Genomic DNA, 20,488 nt, shown 5'->3' on the forward strand with positions numbered 1-20,488 from the left:
GATGCTTTTATCCCTCTTATACATACTTAGGGGTAGAAAGAATGTTTTCGATGGTTAAAAAAAACCTCCATGTTTTTGAGTGTCAAGAAATTCTCAGGAGAAAAATCCTGCACTAAAGAAAACCTTGGCAGGCCCCCATCTCTCTCTCTCTCTCTCCCTGCTTTGCATAAGAAGCCTCTAAATGAAATGAGTCTCTCTCCTCATTGTTTACTAAAGCACACACACACCACCACCAACAACAACAAAGAATGGAGCATTATTGATTGAAAGGATGCAGACCACCCCTTATGCTTCATGTTCCCCTCCTACTGACAGTCGAGACACTATCTGAGATCCAGTCTCCTGGGGCATGTCCATTCTACTCAGTTATAGCAGTTTGATATCACTTTTAACTGTCATCGTTCTGTCCCATGGAACCCTGGTTGTGTACTTTGGTAAGACCTTTAGAATTCTAGAGAGGCCATGCAACAAGGCAGCAGCCATACTCACCTAAACAATAATGGTCTATGGTTCTATGATATAATGCAAAAGGATTTTGTATAACATTTGTTTGACTTGTACCCCTCAAAAAGGAGTATCCATGTGGACATCTCTTTCAAGAAATGTGTAATATCTCTCACCATCTCAACTAGCAGAGAGAAAAGTATTGACATGAGTTGAGGGTATCCCTAGAAGGGATTTTGTTTTATAGAACAATGCTAGCCTAGTTTGCATATTGCAATGAAATAGGATTCTTGGGGTAGCCTGTGTGTGTCTATGTGCCTTGAAGTTGTCTGTTGACGTATGGAGATCCTATAAATTTCATATGGTTTACTTAGGCAAGGAATACTCAGAAGTGGTTTTTCCAGCTCATTCCACTGAAAAATAGCTGACGGCACCTGGGATTTATTGGTGGTCTCCCATCCAAGTACTAACCAGAGCTGATGCTACTTATCTGACAAGATTGGGTATTTAGGGCCACTGATACACTGTAGGTACTATGCAATTTGACACCACTTTAACTGCCATGGCCCCATCCTACAGAATCCTAAAGTCTGTAGTTTTGTGAAGCACCAGAACTCTTGGGCAGAGAAAGCTAAAGCACTTGTAAAACTACACATCCTAGGATTCCATAGGATGGAGCTACAGCACTTAAAGTGGCATCAAACTGCATTACGTCTACAATGTAGATGAACTCTATCTTACTTTTTATAACTACTGTGCCCCAATATCCTGCCATATTCATTATTAGAATTTCCAGGAGTTCTCAGGAACTCTTCAGAAAGCGCAAGCATTCTGGTTTATTGTGATGTCCACAGATGTCCACTGCATGGTGCTCTCTGCCTGCTCCCCTGTGTTCATCTGGCACAGGTGAAAAGAAACAGCATGCGCAGAGGGTTTTCCAGCACTGCCTCTGAATGAATCAAACCAGCTCATAAAAGCTTAGCCATGGAATTTAACCATTGAACAACGTAGCAGGGAATGTGAGTTTTCCAAATACTTTTTGAAGTAAGGGAATGGTTGGCTGATTGTGAAGAAGGAGACAAACTTGGTACCAAACTGACCAGCCAGGAACTAAAATCAAATGTGATGTTGGTAAATATGGGCTGGCATGCTATAGGTGGCATGCACAGGCTACAATGTACATCTGTGTATGTCTCCAGCATGTATCAATGCTAGGACGTGTATCACCAAATCGCTGTATCTTTCTCCTGTTGTTACATAGACACATATCAAATCAGGAGCAATTTTGAATTGCTGGGTTAATTTAACATTGGTTCCCTCTTTGAACTCTTCTATGTATATTTTCTTTCTCCAGTTGCATTGCATTGCACTTGCCATTCATTCATTCATTCATTCATTCATTTTAGTCATGTTTAACTTTTGTATATTTTAACGTGATTCTATACTGTTCTTCAATTATTTTAATTGTTTTAAATTTTATTGTAATTCTTTAAAAAATGTTTTATCTGTGAGCCACTTTGGGTCCCTTCTGGGAGAAAGGCAGCATACAAATGGAATTGATTGATTGATTGATTGATTGATTTTGCAGGTTATTCAAGCAACAAGATTTCCTTCCTTAAAGCAAGAACTCTTTTGCACTGTCCATTACTCTGTGCTTTTGGATCACCATGAAGCCGCTCCTGGGGCTACTCCTGTTCTCACTGATGATATCTGGAGGTATAGATTAGTGACCACTACTATGGAGGGGCAGGGCTTGTTTTCTTAGGTTCAGTGAAGTCAAAGGAAATCTATAATGAAGTGATTGTGTGCTGCTTGATTGTCATGAGAAGTTGCTGTGGTTCTTCAGATATTGAAGAACCTGAGGTTCCCTTCACACTACACAATTATAATTATATGGGGCTCAATAGATGGATGGCTCCATGCCACCCATCTTTGCCCTGAGTTGGGGCTGCAGCAGCTGCATGCTACAGAACCAGCATGCAGCCCAAAAGAAGCTGCCTATGCGGTGCCACAAACAGGAAAGGGCGCCATCATGATACCACTTCCTGCCAGCAACATCTAGTCGCTGTATGGCGGTGGGATCATCATGGCAGCCCCAGTATGGATGGGAGGCTGCCATGATGGTGGCGTCCGTACAGACTAGGGTTCAGGAGCATGCAGTTGCTGCATGCTCCCGAACCCTAGAATCAGCGTCAGCACATAGTTTCCCTCCCATATGTACCGGGCCTATGTTTCTAGTTTAACTACCATGTCACCAGGCTATGGAGGCATTTTGATTTCTCTAGCTGAGAATTCTCAATAGCCCTGTTTAAACTGCAGAGTCAAGGATGTCATAGAATGGAATAATTCCCACCATTGCAGTAAAATCAATGCGCTATAGTTGTGCAATGAGAAAGACCCCTTGGTTTCTGAAAGGCAAATACAGAACTGGAGGAGGCCAAAGCTCACCTGCCTATTAGTTTCCAGGTAAGGTACAAAGTATTAGTTCTTACCTTTAAATCCCTACATAGTTTGAGTCCAGGTTACCTACAGGTATGTTTGCCTTCCTCTGAGGCTGGAAGAAGGTGACTTACTCAAGATCACCCAGTGGGTTTCCATAGCCAAGTGGGGATTTGAACCTTGGTCTTCCGGAGTCCGTTAGGTCTTGTAGTATTAGCAGCATATCTTTAAACAAATTCCCCATATAGCCAGAGGTGCCTAATGTTGAAAAATAGGCATTAACATTTTGTGAGGATCTATCATTCCAGCATGGTGTAAGAAAACCAGGATGGTGTAGTGGTTTGAGTGGTGGCCTAGACCAAGGACCAGATCCCTGGTCAGGCATGGAAACCCCTTGAATGAGTCACACTCTTTTGGCCTCGGAGGATGTCAAGTGCATACATACACACACCCCAAGTAAATCTTGTGAATACAACCCCATGATAAGTTTGCTCTAGGGTCAGTGCAAGTCAGAAACAATACCAAACATAGACAGTGAGTTTCAAATATGGAAAAAGGTATTGAAAGGTATTTAAAGTGCATGTTATATATACATGAAAGAAGTAGTGATACGCTTGTTGTAAGTTGGAAACAAGTTGAAGGTGCACAACAATCCCACCATTATACTCACCACTTTTAAAGACTGCAAATGGGAGGCTGCAGCTTTTATTAGGGGGGAAAATGCATGTTTCCACCTTTTATGGATTCAGTGGCAGAAATGGTGTAACTATTGCCTTTGGCTTTCTATGAACACATAGTTTGAAAAGCAGGGTCTAACTGACTGAAATGAAGGGAAATACTAACACAGACATCTTCCTGTCCCATATACATTGTGGCAGACTTTACTTTACCCACTCCTCCTGTACCAGTGGAATGTGAAACCTGTGCTGCTGAGGGAAATACCTGTTCTGGCTCAACACAAGTTTGTGCTCCTGGTGTAGATAGCTGTTACTCATTGCTTCTGGATACCAATCAAGGTGAGCGAAAGAAGCTGTGTAAAACTTTAGTTTTACACAAGCCCAGTGCTTTATAATTGTGTGCCAGATGGATGGCCCATCTGATTTTGTTTTATTTCTAAGAATATTAAATCTGTTAAATCTTGTCTCAGGTTTCAGAGTATCTGTACATCCTGAATGTAATCATCTTCCTTTGATTGCAATCTTAAACCTTGAGGCACAAGGTTTCTAAGCCGAGTTTGATCCTGGATTAATTCTGGAGGCTGATTTAAGATTTTTCTCATGCCAAATGGACTGTTGAATCTGAGCAAGCCTCAACCAATTTCTTACACTCAGAAAACTGCCTTCGATTAAGAGACTCTCTCCTGGCTGTAAGATCGCCAGAAGATGCTTTATGCTCATATCAGAATCTAATTGTACATCTGCAAAACTGTTACGTAATAACTTTCCCAGACAACACACCTGTCCTTTCAACATTGGCTTGACCAAAAGTGTTTAGAAGAAGAAATCCTTGTTGAAAAATATAAATTATACAGGAAGTTGGAAATGGCTTCCTTACCTCCTACAGAATGACTGTTGCTAAATTATATATATATATATATATATATATATATATATATATGGAAAAGAAACAAATACAGTGTGCTCATGTCATCATAGGGCTGCATTGCAGTCCTTATGAAGCTGCGGCAGCGTGCGCATGCCACAGGTGCATTCCCCATTAATCCCTATATGCTGAATATGCTGAAAGCCACACGGGGATGCGCAGAGAAGAAGGGGTGGCGCATCCCATAGGGATTAATGGGGAATGCACCTGTGGCATGCGCATGCCGCCGCGCCGCCGCACCACCATGTGCATGAGACCCATTCATTTAAATGGGGCTTGAGCATACGCATAATTTGCTTTACGCTGGGGAGTTCACAATGGATCCCCTACATAAAGCAAGGGTGCATTGTACTGAGAATGACTTGTCAGAAAATAATTGCTGCAGCATGGACTCATGATTCAGCCACTTTCTGGAAAATAGTGTCCAGCCGAGGGCAAAGCAACTTATATGGACATATCCCTGTGAAGATCTCCTCTGTATGGAGGCAGGCAAGCTAGGGATCCATTAACTTCACAAGACCTTGAAAGCCTTCCTGACTGGCCCCCCGTTTCATCATCCGAAATTGGAAGGCTCATGTCTGGACTTAACATGGAGAAAGGCCCAGGAATTGATTACACATTAGGATGTTTAGATCATGCCCACTATTTAGAAGCTGTAGGGTGGCATACAATAAAACCAATCTGACAAATTTAAAACAATGTAAACTATAGTAATAGCAATACTTACAATGGCAGGAATATTGCTATTCCTAGAGGTTTTTTTAGTTAAGATTTTGGCCTAGTACACACGGGTGGAGAAATGCTGCACAGATGCACATTAAAAAAAAGGAGCCACCTAGAGCTGCTTCTTTTTTGCGGTGTCATAAAGGTTGCAGTGCAGCCCTATGACACCACTTCTGTGGAGAGGTGTTTTATATGCTGCTGCACAGTTGCGCAGCTGCAGTGCCTGCCGTGTGGATGGGTGCGTGCACCTGTGATGTCACTAGGGCTGGGCGTGTCTGGATGCCCAGCCCTATCGAGCCCTAATTTTGGCCTCAGGTTGTCACAAAGCGCCCGTGTGTACCAGGCCTAAGTTAGCATAGTCACTGTGAGCATACCCACAGACAGGTAGGATGCAACTTGGAGTTGAATTTGTTTACAATGACTCTGAACAACAGATCTCTTCTCTTTGCTTGTTGTATACAGGAGCAACTTCTGATTATTTCATAAAGGGTTGCATGTCAGCAATTAAGTGTGCAAAATTAAAACGAGACACGGGTCAAGTTATAAGTGAAGAATATGGAAGCTTTCCAGAAGGGTCTGTTATTAAGGAAGTGGCATGTAGCAAGACCATAGACCTTCCTGAACCCACCTCACCTGGCTCACCTGGAAGCGATTCTTCTCCTTCCCAGCCTGGATCTTCTCCTTCCTTCTCTAGATCTTCTGCTTCATTCTTGCTGGGTCTCTTTGGCCTTTTGGTGATGAAGTTCTTCTTCTAATGCACCCTCTTGGAAGTATGCCTGCCTGGAAGGACTCCTCATTACTGACATACACACAGCCATCTCTAAAGGTGATCCTTTACCTCTTTTTCCATTGAATATCCCTACCTCTGAATGGAAACAAATTAAAAACCAGCTGGACAACAACAACGATAATGAGAATTCAACTGTTTTCATTTCCCCCTTTTTGTTGCAATTCACAGTTGACAGGAGAAGCAGGCATTTCATAAAAGCATAGACTCTAGCCTTGGAAGGATCATTCTCACCACTATGATTAGTTTGAGGTGGAAATAAATTTGATTGTTAGTCAAACTTAACTGGGGAGTCTGGGCAGGGTGAAGGACCTACAACATACTTCCAAGACTTGTATTTGTACATGATGTATTTGTACTTCATCTGATTGTCTGATCTTGCAAGCTTCTCACTAAGGGAAAACTGTCCAAGGTGGTTTGGTAGTTCCTTGGATAAGACTGAGTTGAAATCAGAGTTATACTCTGGTATGACAGAAGGCTCGAAGAGTTGAGCATGGGTGCAATATGAACATCAAATCCTATCATCCACCGCAATTGATAAAAGATATTTCAGAAACCCAGTGGACTGTTAGGCGTGAACACACACAAACAATAGGCCCTTTCCCTGCAGCCTTCATCTGGAAATTGGTTTTACCTTATTGATAGGAAAATATCCAGATCAGGCTAAGCAAAATAACACTGGAGATATCCAATGAATCAGGAATAAAAGAGAGACTAAGGGCCTGAACAGACATGCCAAAATAAAACTGTTTCGAGTCACTTTGGAGGTATGCTGTTTAAATGATGCATGTGTCCTAAGAGGCTGGAAGCCATGCCAAAGCCAGGCCTAAGGACTGGAGCACAGCTTTGGTGCAGCTTCTGGACTCTTAAGATGCGTGTGTCATTTAAACAGCATACCTCCAAAGTGACCCGAAGCAGCTTTATTTTGGCCTGTCTCTAAAGGCTTCTTTAGACAGCAAACAATCACATGAAAAGACAACCTGTTCAGACAGTCTAAATACCCTAAAGGCACCAGATCCCATCTGATCTTGGAAGTTATGCAGGGTCAGCTCTGTTTAGTACTTAGATGGGAGGCTGCCAATGAATACCAATTGCTCCAAACTGTATTTCAGAAGAAGGAATTAGAAAAAAACACCTCTGGATGTTCCTTGCCTAAGAAAATCATATGAAATTCATGGGGTCACTGTAAGTGGGCAGGCAACATGAAGGCACACAAACACACACACACACACACATCCTGTTCCTCTGTTGCATGCCTTGTAGCAATTCTTCCTGCCTTTGTGGCTTGTTATGTCATAGATATACCAGGTTGTTTTGTTGTGCAAAAAGGTGTGGCCAGGGTTTCCTTCTGTTGCCATCCTCCCCCAAGCAATATATCATCACTGACTGCCCAAAGGAATGGAGGCAAAGGATTTGCATGAGAGACAACCCCTCCCTGTGTTGGCATCTTCCAGAATTAAAAAAAAAGAGTGAAGCCTGAAAAATTTCAACCAAGAAATCTTTGGATGACCTTCTTGAGGGGATATTAAAAGAAAAATGGGGAGGAGGGGCAATATTTTATTTATTCATTCATTCAGCGTATTTATACCCTGCTTTTCAGCCACAAAGGCTCTCAGAGTGGCTTACATATTGTTAGTTTGACAACGTTGATCATGCAGCAAAGTACACTTGTCACTCCATATTTATTAGGGTTAGAGGCGCAAGACCACCGTGAATGTGGGAAACTGCAAATAATAAAAACACCATGTTTTTACCTGAGAAGACACCTCTCTAGGAATCTCTGGGTCCTCTGGTGCAACTCTGTGATCAACCTCAAACAGACACTGAGCATAGAATTGCGTTGGAGGAGCTACAAATGCCTAATGGGAGTGTCCTTTCTAGGAATCTAGGTCTTTCAGTGCGACTCTTGGTTAAAGACGACCATAGAGTTGCGATGGAGGAACTAGATATTCCTAGAGAGAAGATGTTAGTCAAATCTGTGAATAATCAAAGCTGCAAATATAAAAGCCGCAAATATGGAGGGATGAGTGTACAGTAACATCCAAGACCCACAAAACAGTGACACCTTTACTGGGCCAACCAAATGCAAAAAAATTACATGTTGCAAGGTTTTGAAACTAGATTTGCTTCTTCATTAGTCAAAGATGTTAAAAGTCAAACAGGAGAAAAAGAATTAAGATGATGTTAGTCCCAAGCCTGAATTTTGTCAAGATGTGGCTGTTCTCAGTTCAGATGGTTCTGTAGAAAAATCCATCTTCTGACCAGGACATAAAGAATTTTAAAGTTCCATTTCCAAGATACAGTAGAAAGAGATGCTCCTCTTGAGATCTGAGCTGCTTCCCATCCTTTGTGAAGCTACTATAATGGACTGAGGCAGACCCACAACATCTTAATCATTGGATAAAATGGCAGCCATTGTGTCACTTTTGGAAATGAGGGAAGTGATGAAAAAATGCAAACAGACAGGAAAAGAAGTACTTTTTTCCATATGGAAAGGTGTGTAAGTGGCTTTGAAACATGTGCCAAGTGTATTATGTTTGACTCATAGTTCAAAAATTGCAAGCGCCACTCCAAACAGGGAAGGTCAGGCCTGTTCTTTGGGCACATTCTTTGTATGTGTTCAGTTATGTACTTTCTGTATGTGGTGTGTGTACATAGCTCCCCACCCCATCCAGCAACTCTGTGTCTTCATAAGTCAGTTATGAATCAAGGCTGAGTGTTCTTTGCAGAACCCGTGAGAATAAGCCGTGACAGTGACCAGCCCTATAGATTTTATGATAAGCAATGTAAAGATAAGACATTTACTAGGTTTAGGTGATGCTTGGAGTTGCATGGTGAAAGTATAAATCTTTATAGACAATGTTGTCTACATTGCTCTGCCCTGTTTCTTAAAAGCAGTATGAATCTATTCATAGTCAAACTTTGTGTGCACCTCTACAGCCAGGAGTGGTTTCCTTTCTCTCAGGTCTATCACTTAGGATCACCTTGCCTGAAGTCCTTGAATATAACGGTAAGACAAAAGTGTCACTTCCGTTTTGCTTCCAAAACCAAGGAGCAGCTAGTAGGTATGTTGCCGGAGTTGAGGAATGTGGAGGAGTAAATCCACTCGAAATGTTATGGCTTTTCTTTCTCTGGCTGTTCTGGATTGTATGGAAGCCATTCAGGTGGTTCATCTGATCCCTGACCAGCCTTGGGAAAGTTCCTGTACAATCCAGAGTAACTGTGAAAGAAGTTATTGTAAAGCAGAGAATGGATTCACGGACTCTGCAGGAGCAGCTGATTAGATTTTCCAATGCTAGTCTGCTAGGACCCTTTCAAATAGTACTATGATTCCACATCTTCATTTCTTTTCAATCTTTTTTGTGTGTGCAGGGGGAGCGCATGGGAATTTGTATGCATTTCGCTCAGCTTGCACATGGCTTGCACAGATTAACTTACTCAGTCCTTCAGGGACAGGCGGGCTATACATACATACTACTACTACTAATAATAATAATAATAATTTACTTTAAAAGACATTGCAGAAGGATATATCCTATAATTTCTTGTGCAATACTTTCACACTGGGCTCACTGGTCAAAATAAGAATATCTGTCAGTTTTCTGTCTCCATTCTTTTCTTTTCCTTTCCTTTCTTTTCTACACACATCCCAAATTCAAGGCCTGGTGGCACGGTGGTTAAACTACAGCTACAACTTGTAGTACTGGTATTTTGTATTGGTCAATGACCGAATATAATTTTACTACTGCTACAACTACAACTTTGTGAGTTTGATCCCAGAGGGATCTAGGTTAACTCAGTGCACTATGAGATCTTGTCTAGTCCTTTCATAGCTACCCTTTTCAATCCTAGTCTTCTTCTGGCATCTGGCTTGCGATTCCCATTCTGATCAACGGTTTATTCAAAGTATATTTCAACTTCTTTGTCTGTCTATATTGAATTCTTGATGCTCCTCTGTGGCCATTATTTATATATTTATATTTATTATAGCCAGCTGCCATGCTGCCTGTCATATACAGGCAATGCATCTCTTGGAACCCAGACCTGGAGAATACAGGTGTGCTTGGCTATGGCCCTGGACTGGACTTATTCAGATGGATGGGAGTTGAGGGAGATGAACCTACCATGTAGAAATAATGCAATCTGACCTCACTTTAACTGCCATGGATCCATCCCGTGCAATCTTAGTCAATCATGGTTTTGTGGTGGCACGAGAGCTCTCAAACACAGAAAACTACAAATTCCTTAGCATTGAACCATAGCAGTTTAAGCAATGTTAAAACAATGTCAAACTGCATGATTTCTTCAGTGTAGATTCAGCCCTAGAGCTGGTATGTTCTCTCAAGACTTTTCTTGAATTAGGGACTAACCTAATGACTCAATAGAATCAATCATATACAGTAAAATGGAAGCAATCCTGCAAATGTGGTCTTGTTTGCTTAGATACATGCTTTTTCTGGTGACAGAACTGAAGTGAGGACCTCAATGTTGCATAATGAGGTCTATGGCATCCTTGAGGAAGAAGGATGTGGAAAGCCATTTCCTGCCCATGTGCTCTGCCTCACCCAGATACAGTTTCAGAACCTATTGTCCTCAAGAAAAGTGTATTTGCTGTTCTTTATTTCCCAAGTTCCTCTGTTGACAACCCATTTGTACTTTCTTATATGTAATTGCCTTACTTCCTCTTCCTATTCCTTCCTCCTGTTTTTCTTTCCTCTAATGGTGAGTCACCATGTTCCACACTGCTCACTAGGTTGCATTAATAGAAGCATAGATCAAGGGAAGTAATAGTGCCACTCTGTTCTACTTTGGCCAGGCCTCACTTTGAATACTGTGTCCAGTTGTGGACACTGCAATTCAAAAAGGATGTTGATAAGCTGGAGCATGTACAGAGGAGGGCAACCAAAATGGTGAAGGGTCTGGAAACCATGCCCTACGAGGAGAGACATAGGGAGCTGGGTATGTTTAGCCTGGAGAAGAGAAGGTTAAGAGGTGATATGATAGCCCTGTTTAAGTATTTGAAGGGGTGTCATATTGAGGAGGGAGCAAGCTTGTTTTCTGCTGCTCCAGAGAATAGAACCTAGATTAATGGAACAGATAGCTGCTGAAAGTAATGGACAGACTGACCTTTGTTAGTGGTTTTTAAATGTAAGCTGGTTGGTCCCCTGTCACAAATGACATTGCATGTTCTTTCCAACTCTGATCCTCAACTTGCTGAGCAGTTAAGTTTGGGCAGCAGATTTACCTGTTCCTTGAGACATTAGATCTGGCCATTATGACACATGCCTTAGTTACATTTAGTTAACTGTAACAAGTTCTTTGTGGGGCTTCCTTTGAAGAGTGTTTGGAAAATTCAGCTTGACCAAAGAGCTGCAGTCAAACTGTTATACTGGGCTGGATACAGTGAGCTCACAACTCTCTTGTTGCAACAGGTCCACTGGCTGTTGGTCCATTTCTGGACATGCTTCAAAATGTTGGTTATAAATCTCTACATGGCTCATACCCAGGTTATTTAAACAACTCTATTTTCCTTTATGTGAACCTGTCTATTTGTCGATATTTTGTTTCTATCCCACCACCATCACCATGGGAACATCAGAAAATCTTGTCAGTGTCTGCCAGACTCTGGAACTCTAGAACGATGTGTTTTGTGCAAAATAAATATTTGCTGCACAACACAGTTTTCTTCCTCAAAATACCCCCCTTCAAAAAAACCAGCTTTGAATTTTTCGTAAGAAAGTCTTGCCATATTAAAAGTCTTATAGGGTTTACTTTCTTTATTAGTTGAGTTTTATAAGGATAAGAAACTGTTCAAGTATTCCTTATTCCTGTAGTTTGCAACCCTTGCTCCATGAAATATTTGAAGGAATGTCAAATTCAGGATAGAACAAGCTTAGTTTCTGATGGTCCAAAAAATGAAGCTACCCAACTGTTGCCTCTGTGCCCCACTCCATCATCAATGGGTACAAGCGAGTCCTGGCTGTGGCTGTGGAAACTGACTATTCAAATATTTAAACAGGGCTATCATATCACTTCTTAACATTCTCTTCTTCAGGCTAAACATCCCCAGCTCCCTAAATCAGTCCTCACAAGGCATGGTTTCCAGACCCTTCACCATTTTGGCCACCCTCCTTTGGATATGTTCCAGCTTGTCAATGTCCTTTTTGAATTGTGCTGCTCAGACTTGGATGCAGTATTCTAGGTGAGGCCAGACCAAAGCAAAATAGAGTGGTACTATTTTCCCCCTTGATCTAGACACTACACTTTTAATGATGCATCCTAGAATCACATTGGCTTTTTTAAGCTGCTACATCACACTGCCGGGCGTTCCAAATGTGTTCCCAATGTGTTCAGGGAAGCCATTTCTGGGAACGGTTTTGAAACCGTTCCCAAAAATGGCCACCCTGGAACACATTGGGAACACATTTGGAACACATTTGGAATGCCCGGCGGCGACAGCGGCGTTCCGCTGTGCGGTAAACTAGCGTTCTGGGCCTCATCACATTCCAGGCTCGCGCCCGTGAGAACGCATTGGGGAATGCTTTTACCCTAGTGTGGTAATCTCCATACTGTTGTCAAATCAGGTGTTCCCCCATCCTATAATCTGTGCATTTACTTTTTTATTCCTAAGTGTAGTACCTTACTTTACTCCTAGTTGAAATTCATTATGCTAGTATTTGCTTTCTAATCTATTAAGATCATTTTGAATTTTGATCCTATTGTCTGGGGTATTAGCTGCTCCTCCTAATTTGGTGTCATCTGCTTCTTAAGATAGCAATGGATAGTAATGCTACCTACATTTAAGTAAGTGGATGGGATTGTGACAACTCCATGTTTCAGCCCCAGCATTTCAAAGAGAGAAATGAATCCCTTCTACTATAGTTACTAAAGAGATCAAGCTGAGGAAAGTTCTGCAATAGGTGTGGCAACCTGTGAGCTTAGGAAAACATGTGCTCAGATTCCTTCTATATAAAGGAAGAAGAAGAAGTAAGCTAAAGAAGCAGAGAGGACATTCTAAAGCTTCGGTTGGATTTGTATCTTCCTATAGTATCCTTGAAACAGCTGAGAACGTTTGGTAAGTCCGTCACTACCATTAATCTGCAATGTCTCTTATATACTATAGAGGTGAATCAAAGGCAGAAGAGGACTTGTGGATAAATCTTTGCTTTGCAGTAGATCACCACAAAGGCTTTCTGATCCTTTTTAATAGAGAACAAAAAGTCTACCACCTTATTAGGATGCTGACCTGTAAAAAGCCTTTGTGGAAGAAGAAAAAGCTGGATGGAAGTATTATTTGGCTACTGCTGAAGGGAGTGAACACCTCATCTCAAACATTCACATGTTTGCCAGACTCTACTGGGCTTTTCAGAAAGACAAAGTGTACACAATAGTGTGCGCATGTTTTAAAAGCCTACATAAATTGAGCAGGGAGATATTTTTGTTAACAGAGAAATTTTGTGTAACTTGGGTAAATTGTACAAATGTATGCACAGCTTAGGAAAATAGGTTTAAAATAGCAAGAATCTCAATGTGGAGAGATACCACAAAGGTTAAGATCCTATGTTATGTTATTCTTGTTTCTTTGAGTTGAATAAAGAATTTAATATAAATAAGTAAATAGTGTTGATTTATGTCACAGGTACAGTTTGCTTCCAAACTTAATCTTCTGCTTTGGACATCATCATGCAGTTCCTCTTTGGAAGCATAATCTGCCTTCTTCTTGCTGCTTCAGGTAATAAGGGACTTATAGCTACTTGTTGAAAACCTATTAACTTATGGGAATCTAAAGACGGGGCTTGGGTCTTATCCAACATTCTTGTTCTTTCTTATGTTTATTTCAACATAGTGGCAGCTGGTAGCTTCCATGTTAGTGGGATGGCAAACCTGCTCTGAGTTTTAATCTGTACTCCAAAGGATATGTGATACAATATCTCTGGAAGACACAGTCCAAAAAAGTTGCCTTTTCAAGTTCTGATTGAAATATGGTCAGTCTGACATAAGCACTGACTCTGCATCCACAGATTCAACCATCTAGGGCTTGAAAGAAATGTTCTAAAAATACCAAAAAGCAAACCTTGATTTTGTCATTTTATATAAGGGACACCATTTTACTAGACCATTTCCTAGAATGGAGCATCCACAGATGTTGATATCCGAGGGAGATCCTGGAACCAAACCTCAGCAGAAGCCAAGGGCCCACAGTATTGCATTTATGAAACTGGGAGAGGCTCACAAATAAAACTGTGTATGATCTTTTCTAGAGTCAGCATGGTGTCATGTTTTGCGTTAGGGTTAGGAGTCTAGGAGACCAGAGTTTTCATCCTCACTCAGTCATGGAACCAGATTAGGTAACCATAGGGAAATCACACTGACTGACAAAGAGGCAACGGCAAATCTCTTTTGAACAGATCTTTCCAAGAAAACTCTATAACAGAGTTACCATAAGTTGTAGTCAACTTGAAGGTGCATAACAACAACAACATGAACTGTTTTATTGCCTCTTCTCCAGGCAATGCATTGGTGTGTGAAGTCTGCTCAAGCATCGGCACCAGCTGCACGGGTAGCCTCCAGATCTGTGAAGCGGATGAAGATACCTGTGTCATCGTTGTGTCTGAAAATTCATTAGGTTGGTGAGAGGGACCACACTAATGCTGATCCTGGAAACTGTTGTTTTTGGCTCTCCCTTTAGGCAGGATAGGGCAGGCTACTCTTGGGAGCAATATCTGGAGCTAACGTGCTTACCTGTTATTTTCATGCTAGGAAGAGACAACAAACAAACATGTGAAGTCGAAGGCTTTCATGGCCGGCATCCATAGTTTTTTGTGGGCTTTCCAGGCTATGTGGCCATAGGAGTTTATTCAGAATGATGCTCTGAAGAGAAAGACGCTCTATATGCTGGTGAAACGTCATGAATAAACTCCTCAAAAACATGGCCACATAGCCCGAAACACCCTCAAAAAACAACCAGTAAACAGTTATGGAGTCTAATGCATTTTATGTTTTCCCTGATAAGGTGTATTGTTGGGGGCAGAATGCTATACAGGTTATCTGCCCGAAGACACTAACATCTCTCATGCAAGTTTGGGAAAACCTTTTCAGCTCAAAGAATGAGTGAAGCCAAAATCAAAAGGACAGGACCAAAATCTAACGTTTAACTCATTTTTTATTGCCAGAAACTAAACCATGAGGCCAAGAGGCTTTAAAAGGGTAGGGGGAACCGCACACAGACACAGAAACACACACAATGATTGTGTCATGGGCAAAGAAACATGGGCATTTAGAGAAGCCCTGGGGATAGGTCAGAAGTGGATTCTAGGAGAGATTTACACCCTTGTCTTAGAAGAAATATGGCTGCATGAGAAGATAGGTGAGCTAATACTGCCATGGGTTGGGTCTCTGCTACCTGGCTTTGAGCATCATATATTGTCAGAGAGAGGGGGAAAAACCTTCAAAGTCAAGATCAGCTCCTCTTCTATATCCAATAACCCCATTTCTCACCCCTTCCTTTGCAGCTGGAGACATAATTCACACCATTGCTAAAAGCTGTACCAATTCCAGTTTGTGTAAACAGGAGCCAAAGTATATGAATTTAGGACAAGGAAAGATAATAAGATCAAGCATGATTTGTTGTGTGGGGGATGCCTGCAGAACTGCTGTGCCTCAGAGTAAGTTCTAATTCCTGTCTAATGCATATTTATCATGCCATAACGTTCATGTTTCTTTATAGCCATTTCTATGTACCTTATCCGGGGTTAGATAGAACAATCTTTTCCATGCTAATGTCCATTTTATGTATGTTTGTTCATGGAAACCACAGGAAAAAATGTCATTTAAATACGTTCATTTAATGTATACATTTTAAATATTTTAATATTTTAATAAGTTGCTTATAAAAATATGAAAATTAAAAGATTGCATCTGTCTTACTAGCAATGGACTTTTAAGCATGTTACTCCTAAAATGCACATTTGACTGTGGAACAGTTTCAAATAGTCTTTCCAGTCCTATTGCACAATCCTGTACTAAAAGAATAACAGCCACAGTAGAAGTGTCAGCCTTACTACCTCTCCATATAGATTGTCCTCTCTAAGATGGATTTAGCTGAGTTGTGATAGATTTAGCTGAGACTGGCATCATAATATTATGAGAACTGTGAAACTGAAATGTCAGCTGTGTTACTGATAGTAATATAACAAATACTCATATATTTTCTTGTGTTTAGTGATCAATGGAGTCTTTGTGGGGGAAAGTGAGAAGTGAGATGTCCATTAAGAGTATCTGATTTCCTAGGACACCTGTTATTTTAAAAACACACACACAAAAGATACACTTTATGAGGATTTTCACACTTTGAACTTTTGGGAAACCTTCACAAAAATTCAAAAACAATATTTTTTCATGAAATAAAATCAAAATACTTTGGGCAATAAATACACAAAATATACCATTTTCTCTGCAAGTTTTCAGGCAAGTTACTTTTTGCAACAACAAAAAAAGGGGGGAAAAAAGAGTTGCCAAATATGAAATATCATCCAAAAGTGTACAAAACCTAGTGCAAGCCCCACTTAGCAGGGAGACAACTTTATCTGTTACATATCTTTATCTGTTACATTAACCTCCTCCTTTGCTTCATCCCCCATATTAATGGGCTTTTCTTGATTCATTACAGTTCCTCCCATCATCCAAACCAATGGGAAACAATGCCCAGCCTGCTATGCTTTGTCAGACAGTGGCTGCAATGATCGGGAGAGAGTCAATTGTGTTGGACCAGAGAACAGTTGTCTTGATTTGGCTATGACCATAACTTACGGTAACTCAGATTTCATGGTCCATGTGCAATGTATCTATTACTCTTCTATTGTGGTTGGGGGCAAGGGGAGTGGGCTTGAAGTGTCATGCTTCTCTGATGGAATTGCTGTTTTATGGAAGTCCTTTTACCCATGGCACTACACATTACCATTTTTGCACAGCTCTTTGAGTGCCACATCATGTCTTATACCACTTTCATTCCATGCACAGCCAAAACTCCCATCTCATTCATATTATACACTCTCTCTTGGTCTGTAAAATCTAATCTGCACTGCAGAAATAATGCAATTTGACATCGCCCTGGTTGCATTCTATGGAATCCTGGGATTTATAATTTCTTGTGGCCCCAGAGCTCTCTGACAGGGCTCACAAAAGTATACATCCAAGAATTCCATAGCATTGAGTCATGACAGTTAAAGCAGTGTCGCATTTTTCCACCTGCTGTCCAGATTAGACCTCAGAGCCATAGGACTGGATGTATCATATGGTTCAAGGGGATGCAGAGTAGAGAGGCTCAAGGGGATTGTATGCCTCCTGCTGGAGTGTATGGGGAATATATGAGACTGATGAGTGGGAAAAGTATAACTGTCCAGTCCACTATAGTCCCTGAAGATGACAATTGTTACAGAATGTGGTAATCCTATTTGCCACAAGGATCCAAAGGGTCATGATTTGGAGAGTTAACACCTGGAGGTCTGATAATCTGAGAACAACCAATTACAATTATACATCAAGTGACTGAAACAGGAACAATAGCAACAAATATCAACTTGGCCAAATTATCATCCTATCAAATTAATAAAAAAGGACATTTGATCCCATAGAAACAAATCTAGTTTGGACACTAGACATCCTTGGAGCCTAAGTAGAGTAGAGTGGTGCATGAAGAGACTGAAAGAGTGGGCCAAGAGTGACTCCAAGCCAATGTTTTGGGAACACAGGGCCCAAACAGACAGGCCAAAATAAAGCTGTTTTGGGTTACTTTGGAGGTATGCTGTTTAAAGGATACACCCATCTTAAGAGGCCAGAAGCTGCACTAAAGCTGCGCTCCAGTCCTTAGGACTGAAGTGTGGCTTTGGCATGGTTTCTGGCCCCTTAGGATGCATGCAGCATTTAAACAGCATACCTCCAAAGTGACTCAAAGCAGCTTTATTTTGGCCTGTCTGTTCAGGCCCACAGTTGAGAGAAACAGCTAGAGAAGGAAGATAAAGTTCCCCTTGAGTTTAGTTTGCCATGAAGAGCATCTAGATAATTGAGAGTCTTTGAAACATGTCATTGTTTAGATGCTCACATTGTTCTTTCAAAATTCTAAGCTGGAAAGGGAAACTATTCTACTAGAAATCACTATTTGCTGATAGGAGAATGGGGAATGTTCTCTTGGTCTTCTTTAGAAGGCAGCTGTTATGAAAACATGTGTCTCCTTTTAACTACTTTGTATGATCTTTCATATCCAGGAACTCATGTCCTCAACACTTTTCAGAGGGGCTGCGTCAGCAAGTCGGCTTGCGATGAACTAAAAACAGGTGAAACAGAAATGCAAGGGGTGCGTACAGTTGTCAAAAAGGCTGAATGCAAAGCACCCTCCAGCTCATCCTGAAAGGTGGACATGATCAACCACAAGCTCAATATCACTTGCCTCCTTCTGGAAACAATCCTCATGTAATCCACTTGCATTATGCTATGTGTCCAGGTTTACATATAATTCACCAGCAACCTTTCCCAAAGTCATTCAAACCTCTTGGATGTCTTTTTTGAACTCTGAGTAAAATGAATAAAAATCAAATGAGATATAAGGAAAAGGTTTCCTTTTGTAACTTTGGACTGATGGAACAAAACAGAGGTTACGTTCTACTAAGAATCCACTCTAAAGTTGTACTTGAACTTTAAAGTAGCCAGCCAAACTGCTGGAACTTATTTCCACAATGGATTGTGGACCTTGGGTAGTTCTTTTGAAATTGAGAATAAAATTTGGATGGGAAGCACCAGTGACCACTATGCCTAGAATTGCACTGGGGAATCAAAATGATATATAGATCGATTTAGCCAGAGTAGCTTGGAAAGCTAACTTTGGAGCAAGAATGCACTGACAGAAGAGGTGGTTCTGCAACAGATAGCAGTTAGCCTCTAGCACCTGAAACCTTCAAATTTGGTTGAACTGTAGTAGAAGGATTGCCTACTATGGGAAAAGGGGAGAAAAGTTGCCTGCGAATTACATAGAACTCATTCAGAATCAATAGTTAACATTCCAGAGTTTCTATGCAGGAAACAGCAGTTAAAGCAGTCTCAAACTGGATTATTTCTGCAGTTTGTTTTGGATCAATCTGAAAGAAAGGATGGAGAACTCTCTTGTAGCACTTTTGAGACTAAAGAAGTTGGCAGCATGAGCTTCCATAGACTTAAGTCTACTTCCTCAAATGCATCTGGTGGAGGAAGTAGACTTCAGTCTATGGAAGCTCCTGTTGCCAACTTCTTTCTTTCAGTTAGTCTCAATGGTGCTACAAGATTTCTTTAAAACGTCTTTCTCTTTCAGTAGAAATGGCAAATATCCCACGAGCTTTTCAACAGCTCTTTCTGTTGTCATTATTTTCAACCCCTGCCATAGCTGGCAAAATATTTCCATGGTTAGCAACTTAAGACGTTATCAGGTTGATAAACAGAAGGATGTGGCAGGGCGCGATGTCACTGGAGTGTGTGGCAATAATGACCTCAGGGAGAGATATGAAGCTCTGGCACAAAGTCAATGCTAAAACAACCTGTGAAGGTTACTGGTGGATCTAAAATACCCCAAGGAGAAAAATAAGCACAACCAAGAGCTGATAAGATTGTTGAAAGGTGTTGAGCTGTAATGTTTCAAAAGCTTAGCCATTTTGCAATAGATTAGCCCCTATCCAGTACCTACTTCACACAGCTGGATTCCAGAAGCAAGCCTCATCTACAGTAAGTATCGCCCGTAGTTCTGCTTCAAACCTATTCCAAGCTGACCCCTGATTTCCTGAACCTTGAATGAATGAGTGTGTGATAGTGAATTTCTGAGTGATTGTTCTCTTTTAAATTAAAAAACCACTTAATTGGAGACTTCTGCCTTTGCATCATTTCTTAGATCCACCAGCCCTCCCTAAGGTGGGAGACATTTTGTAGGGTCCTTGTAGCCAACCCATCTCCGATTCAGCTAAGTAAAATTCCCCTGCATAGATTTTGGCTACAGTGTAGGGACTTATTCTGCAGAACATTTTCACATGGTTGATTTGCACACACACACACACACACACATTATTGCACGTGATACACAATATTATCCCCCCCTGCAAAAATGCTGTTTCAAGTGCAGAAAATGCTGTTTTCTGCACACACACCTACACACACACCCCAAAGGGTGAATTTATCACAGAATAAGTCCTTAATTGCGAGTAGGCTTTGAAAAGATTTTCTTGCAATTTTGCTAAAATTAATTGCTTCCTTCAAAAAGATTAATTAATTAATTAATTGATTGATTGATTAAATTGCATCCCTACTGTCTACCTTCAGTCATTGTGTGATACTCAAGAGGAGCAAATTACATTGCTATTGTGACCTTATCCACATGTAACAGGATTAAGTACTGTTCAACTGGGTGCAACTTATTTCCAAGTCAAGAAAATTACAGGAATTGACAAAGGTAAACAATAAGATAAAATAGACATAGAT

General features: G+C 41.0%; 1 protein-coding gene across 1 annotated transcript; it reads left to right on the plus strand.

The window, feature by feature from the left end:
• Nucleotides 1-12,929: 12,929 nt before the first annotated feature.
• Nucleotides 12,930-18,597, plus strand: LOC121915279 (phospholipase A2 inhibitor and Ly6/PLAUR domain-containing protein-like). The gene is made up of 6 exons (XM_042439350.1): nucleotides 12,930-13,070; nucleotides 13,635-13,727; nucleotides 14,505-14,621; nucleotides 15,508-15,660; nucleotides 16,665-16,805; nucleotides 18,259-18,597. Exons 2-6 carry the CDS (start codon nucleotides 13,679-13,681, stop codon nucleotides 18,399-18,401), a joined length of 603 nt encoding a protein of 200 aa, XP_042295284.1. The 5' UTR covers nucleotides 12,930-13,070; nucleotides 13,635-13,678; the 3' UTR covers nucleotides 18,402-18,597.
• Nucleotides 18,598-20,488: the final 1,891 nt, after the last annotated feature.

The sequence above is a fragment of the Sceloporus undulatus genome, chromosome 9 (assembly GCF_019175285.1).
Source record: "Sceloporus undulatus isolate JIND9_A2432 ecotype Alabama chromosome 9, SceUnd_v1.1, whole genome shotgun sequence".
Classification (NCBI taxonomy): domain Eukaryota; kingdom Metazoa; phylum Chordata; class Lepidosauria; order Squamata; family Phrynosomatidae; genus Sceloporus; species Sceloporus undulatus.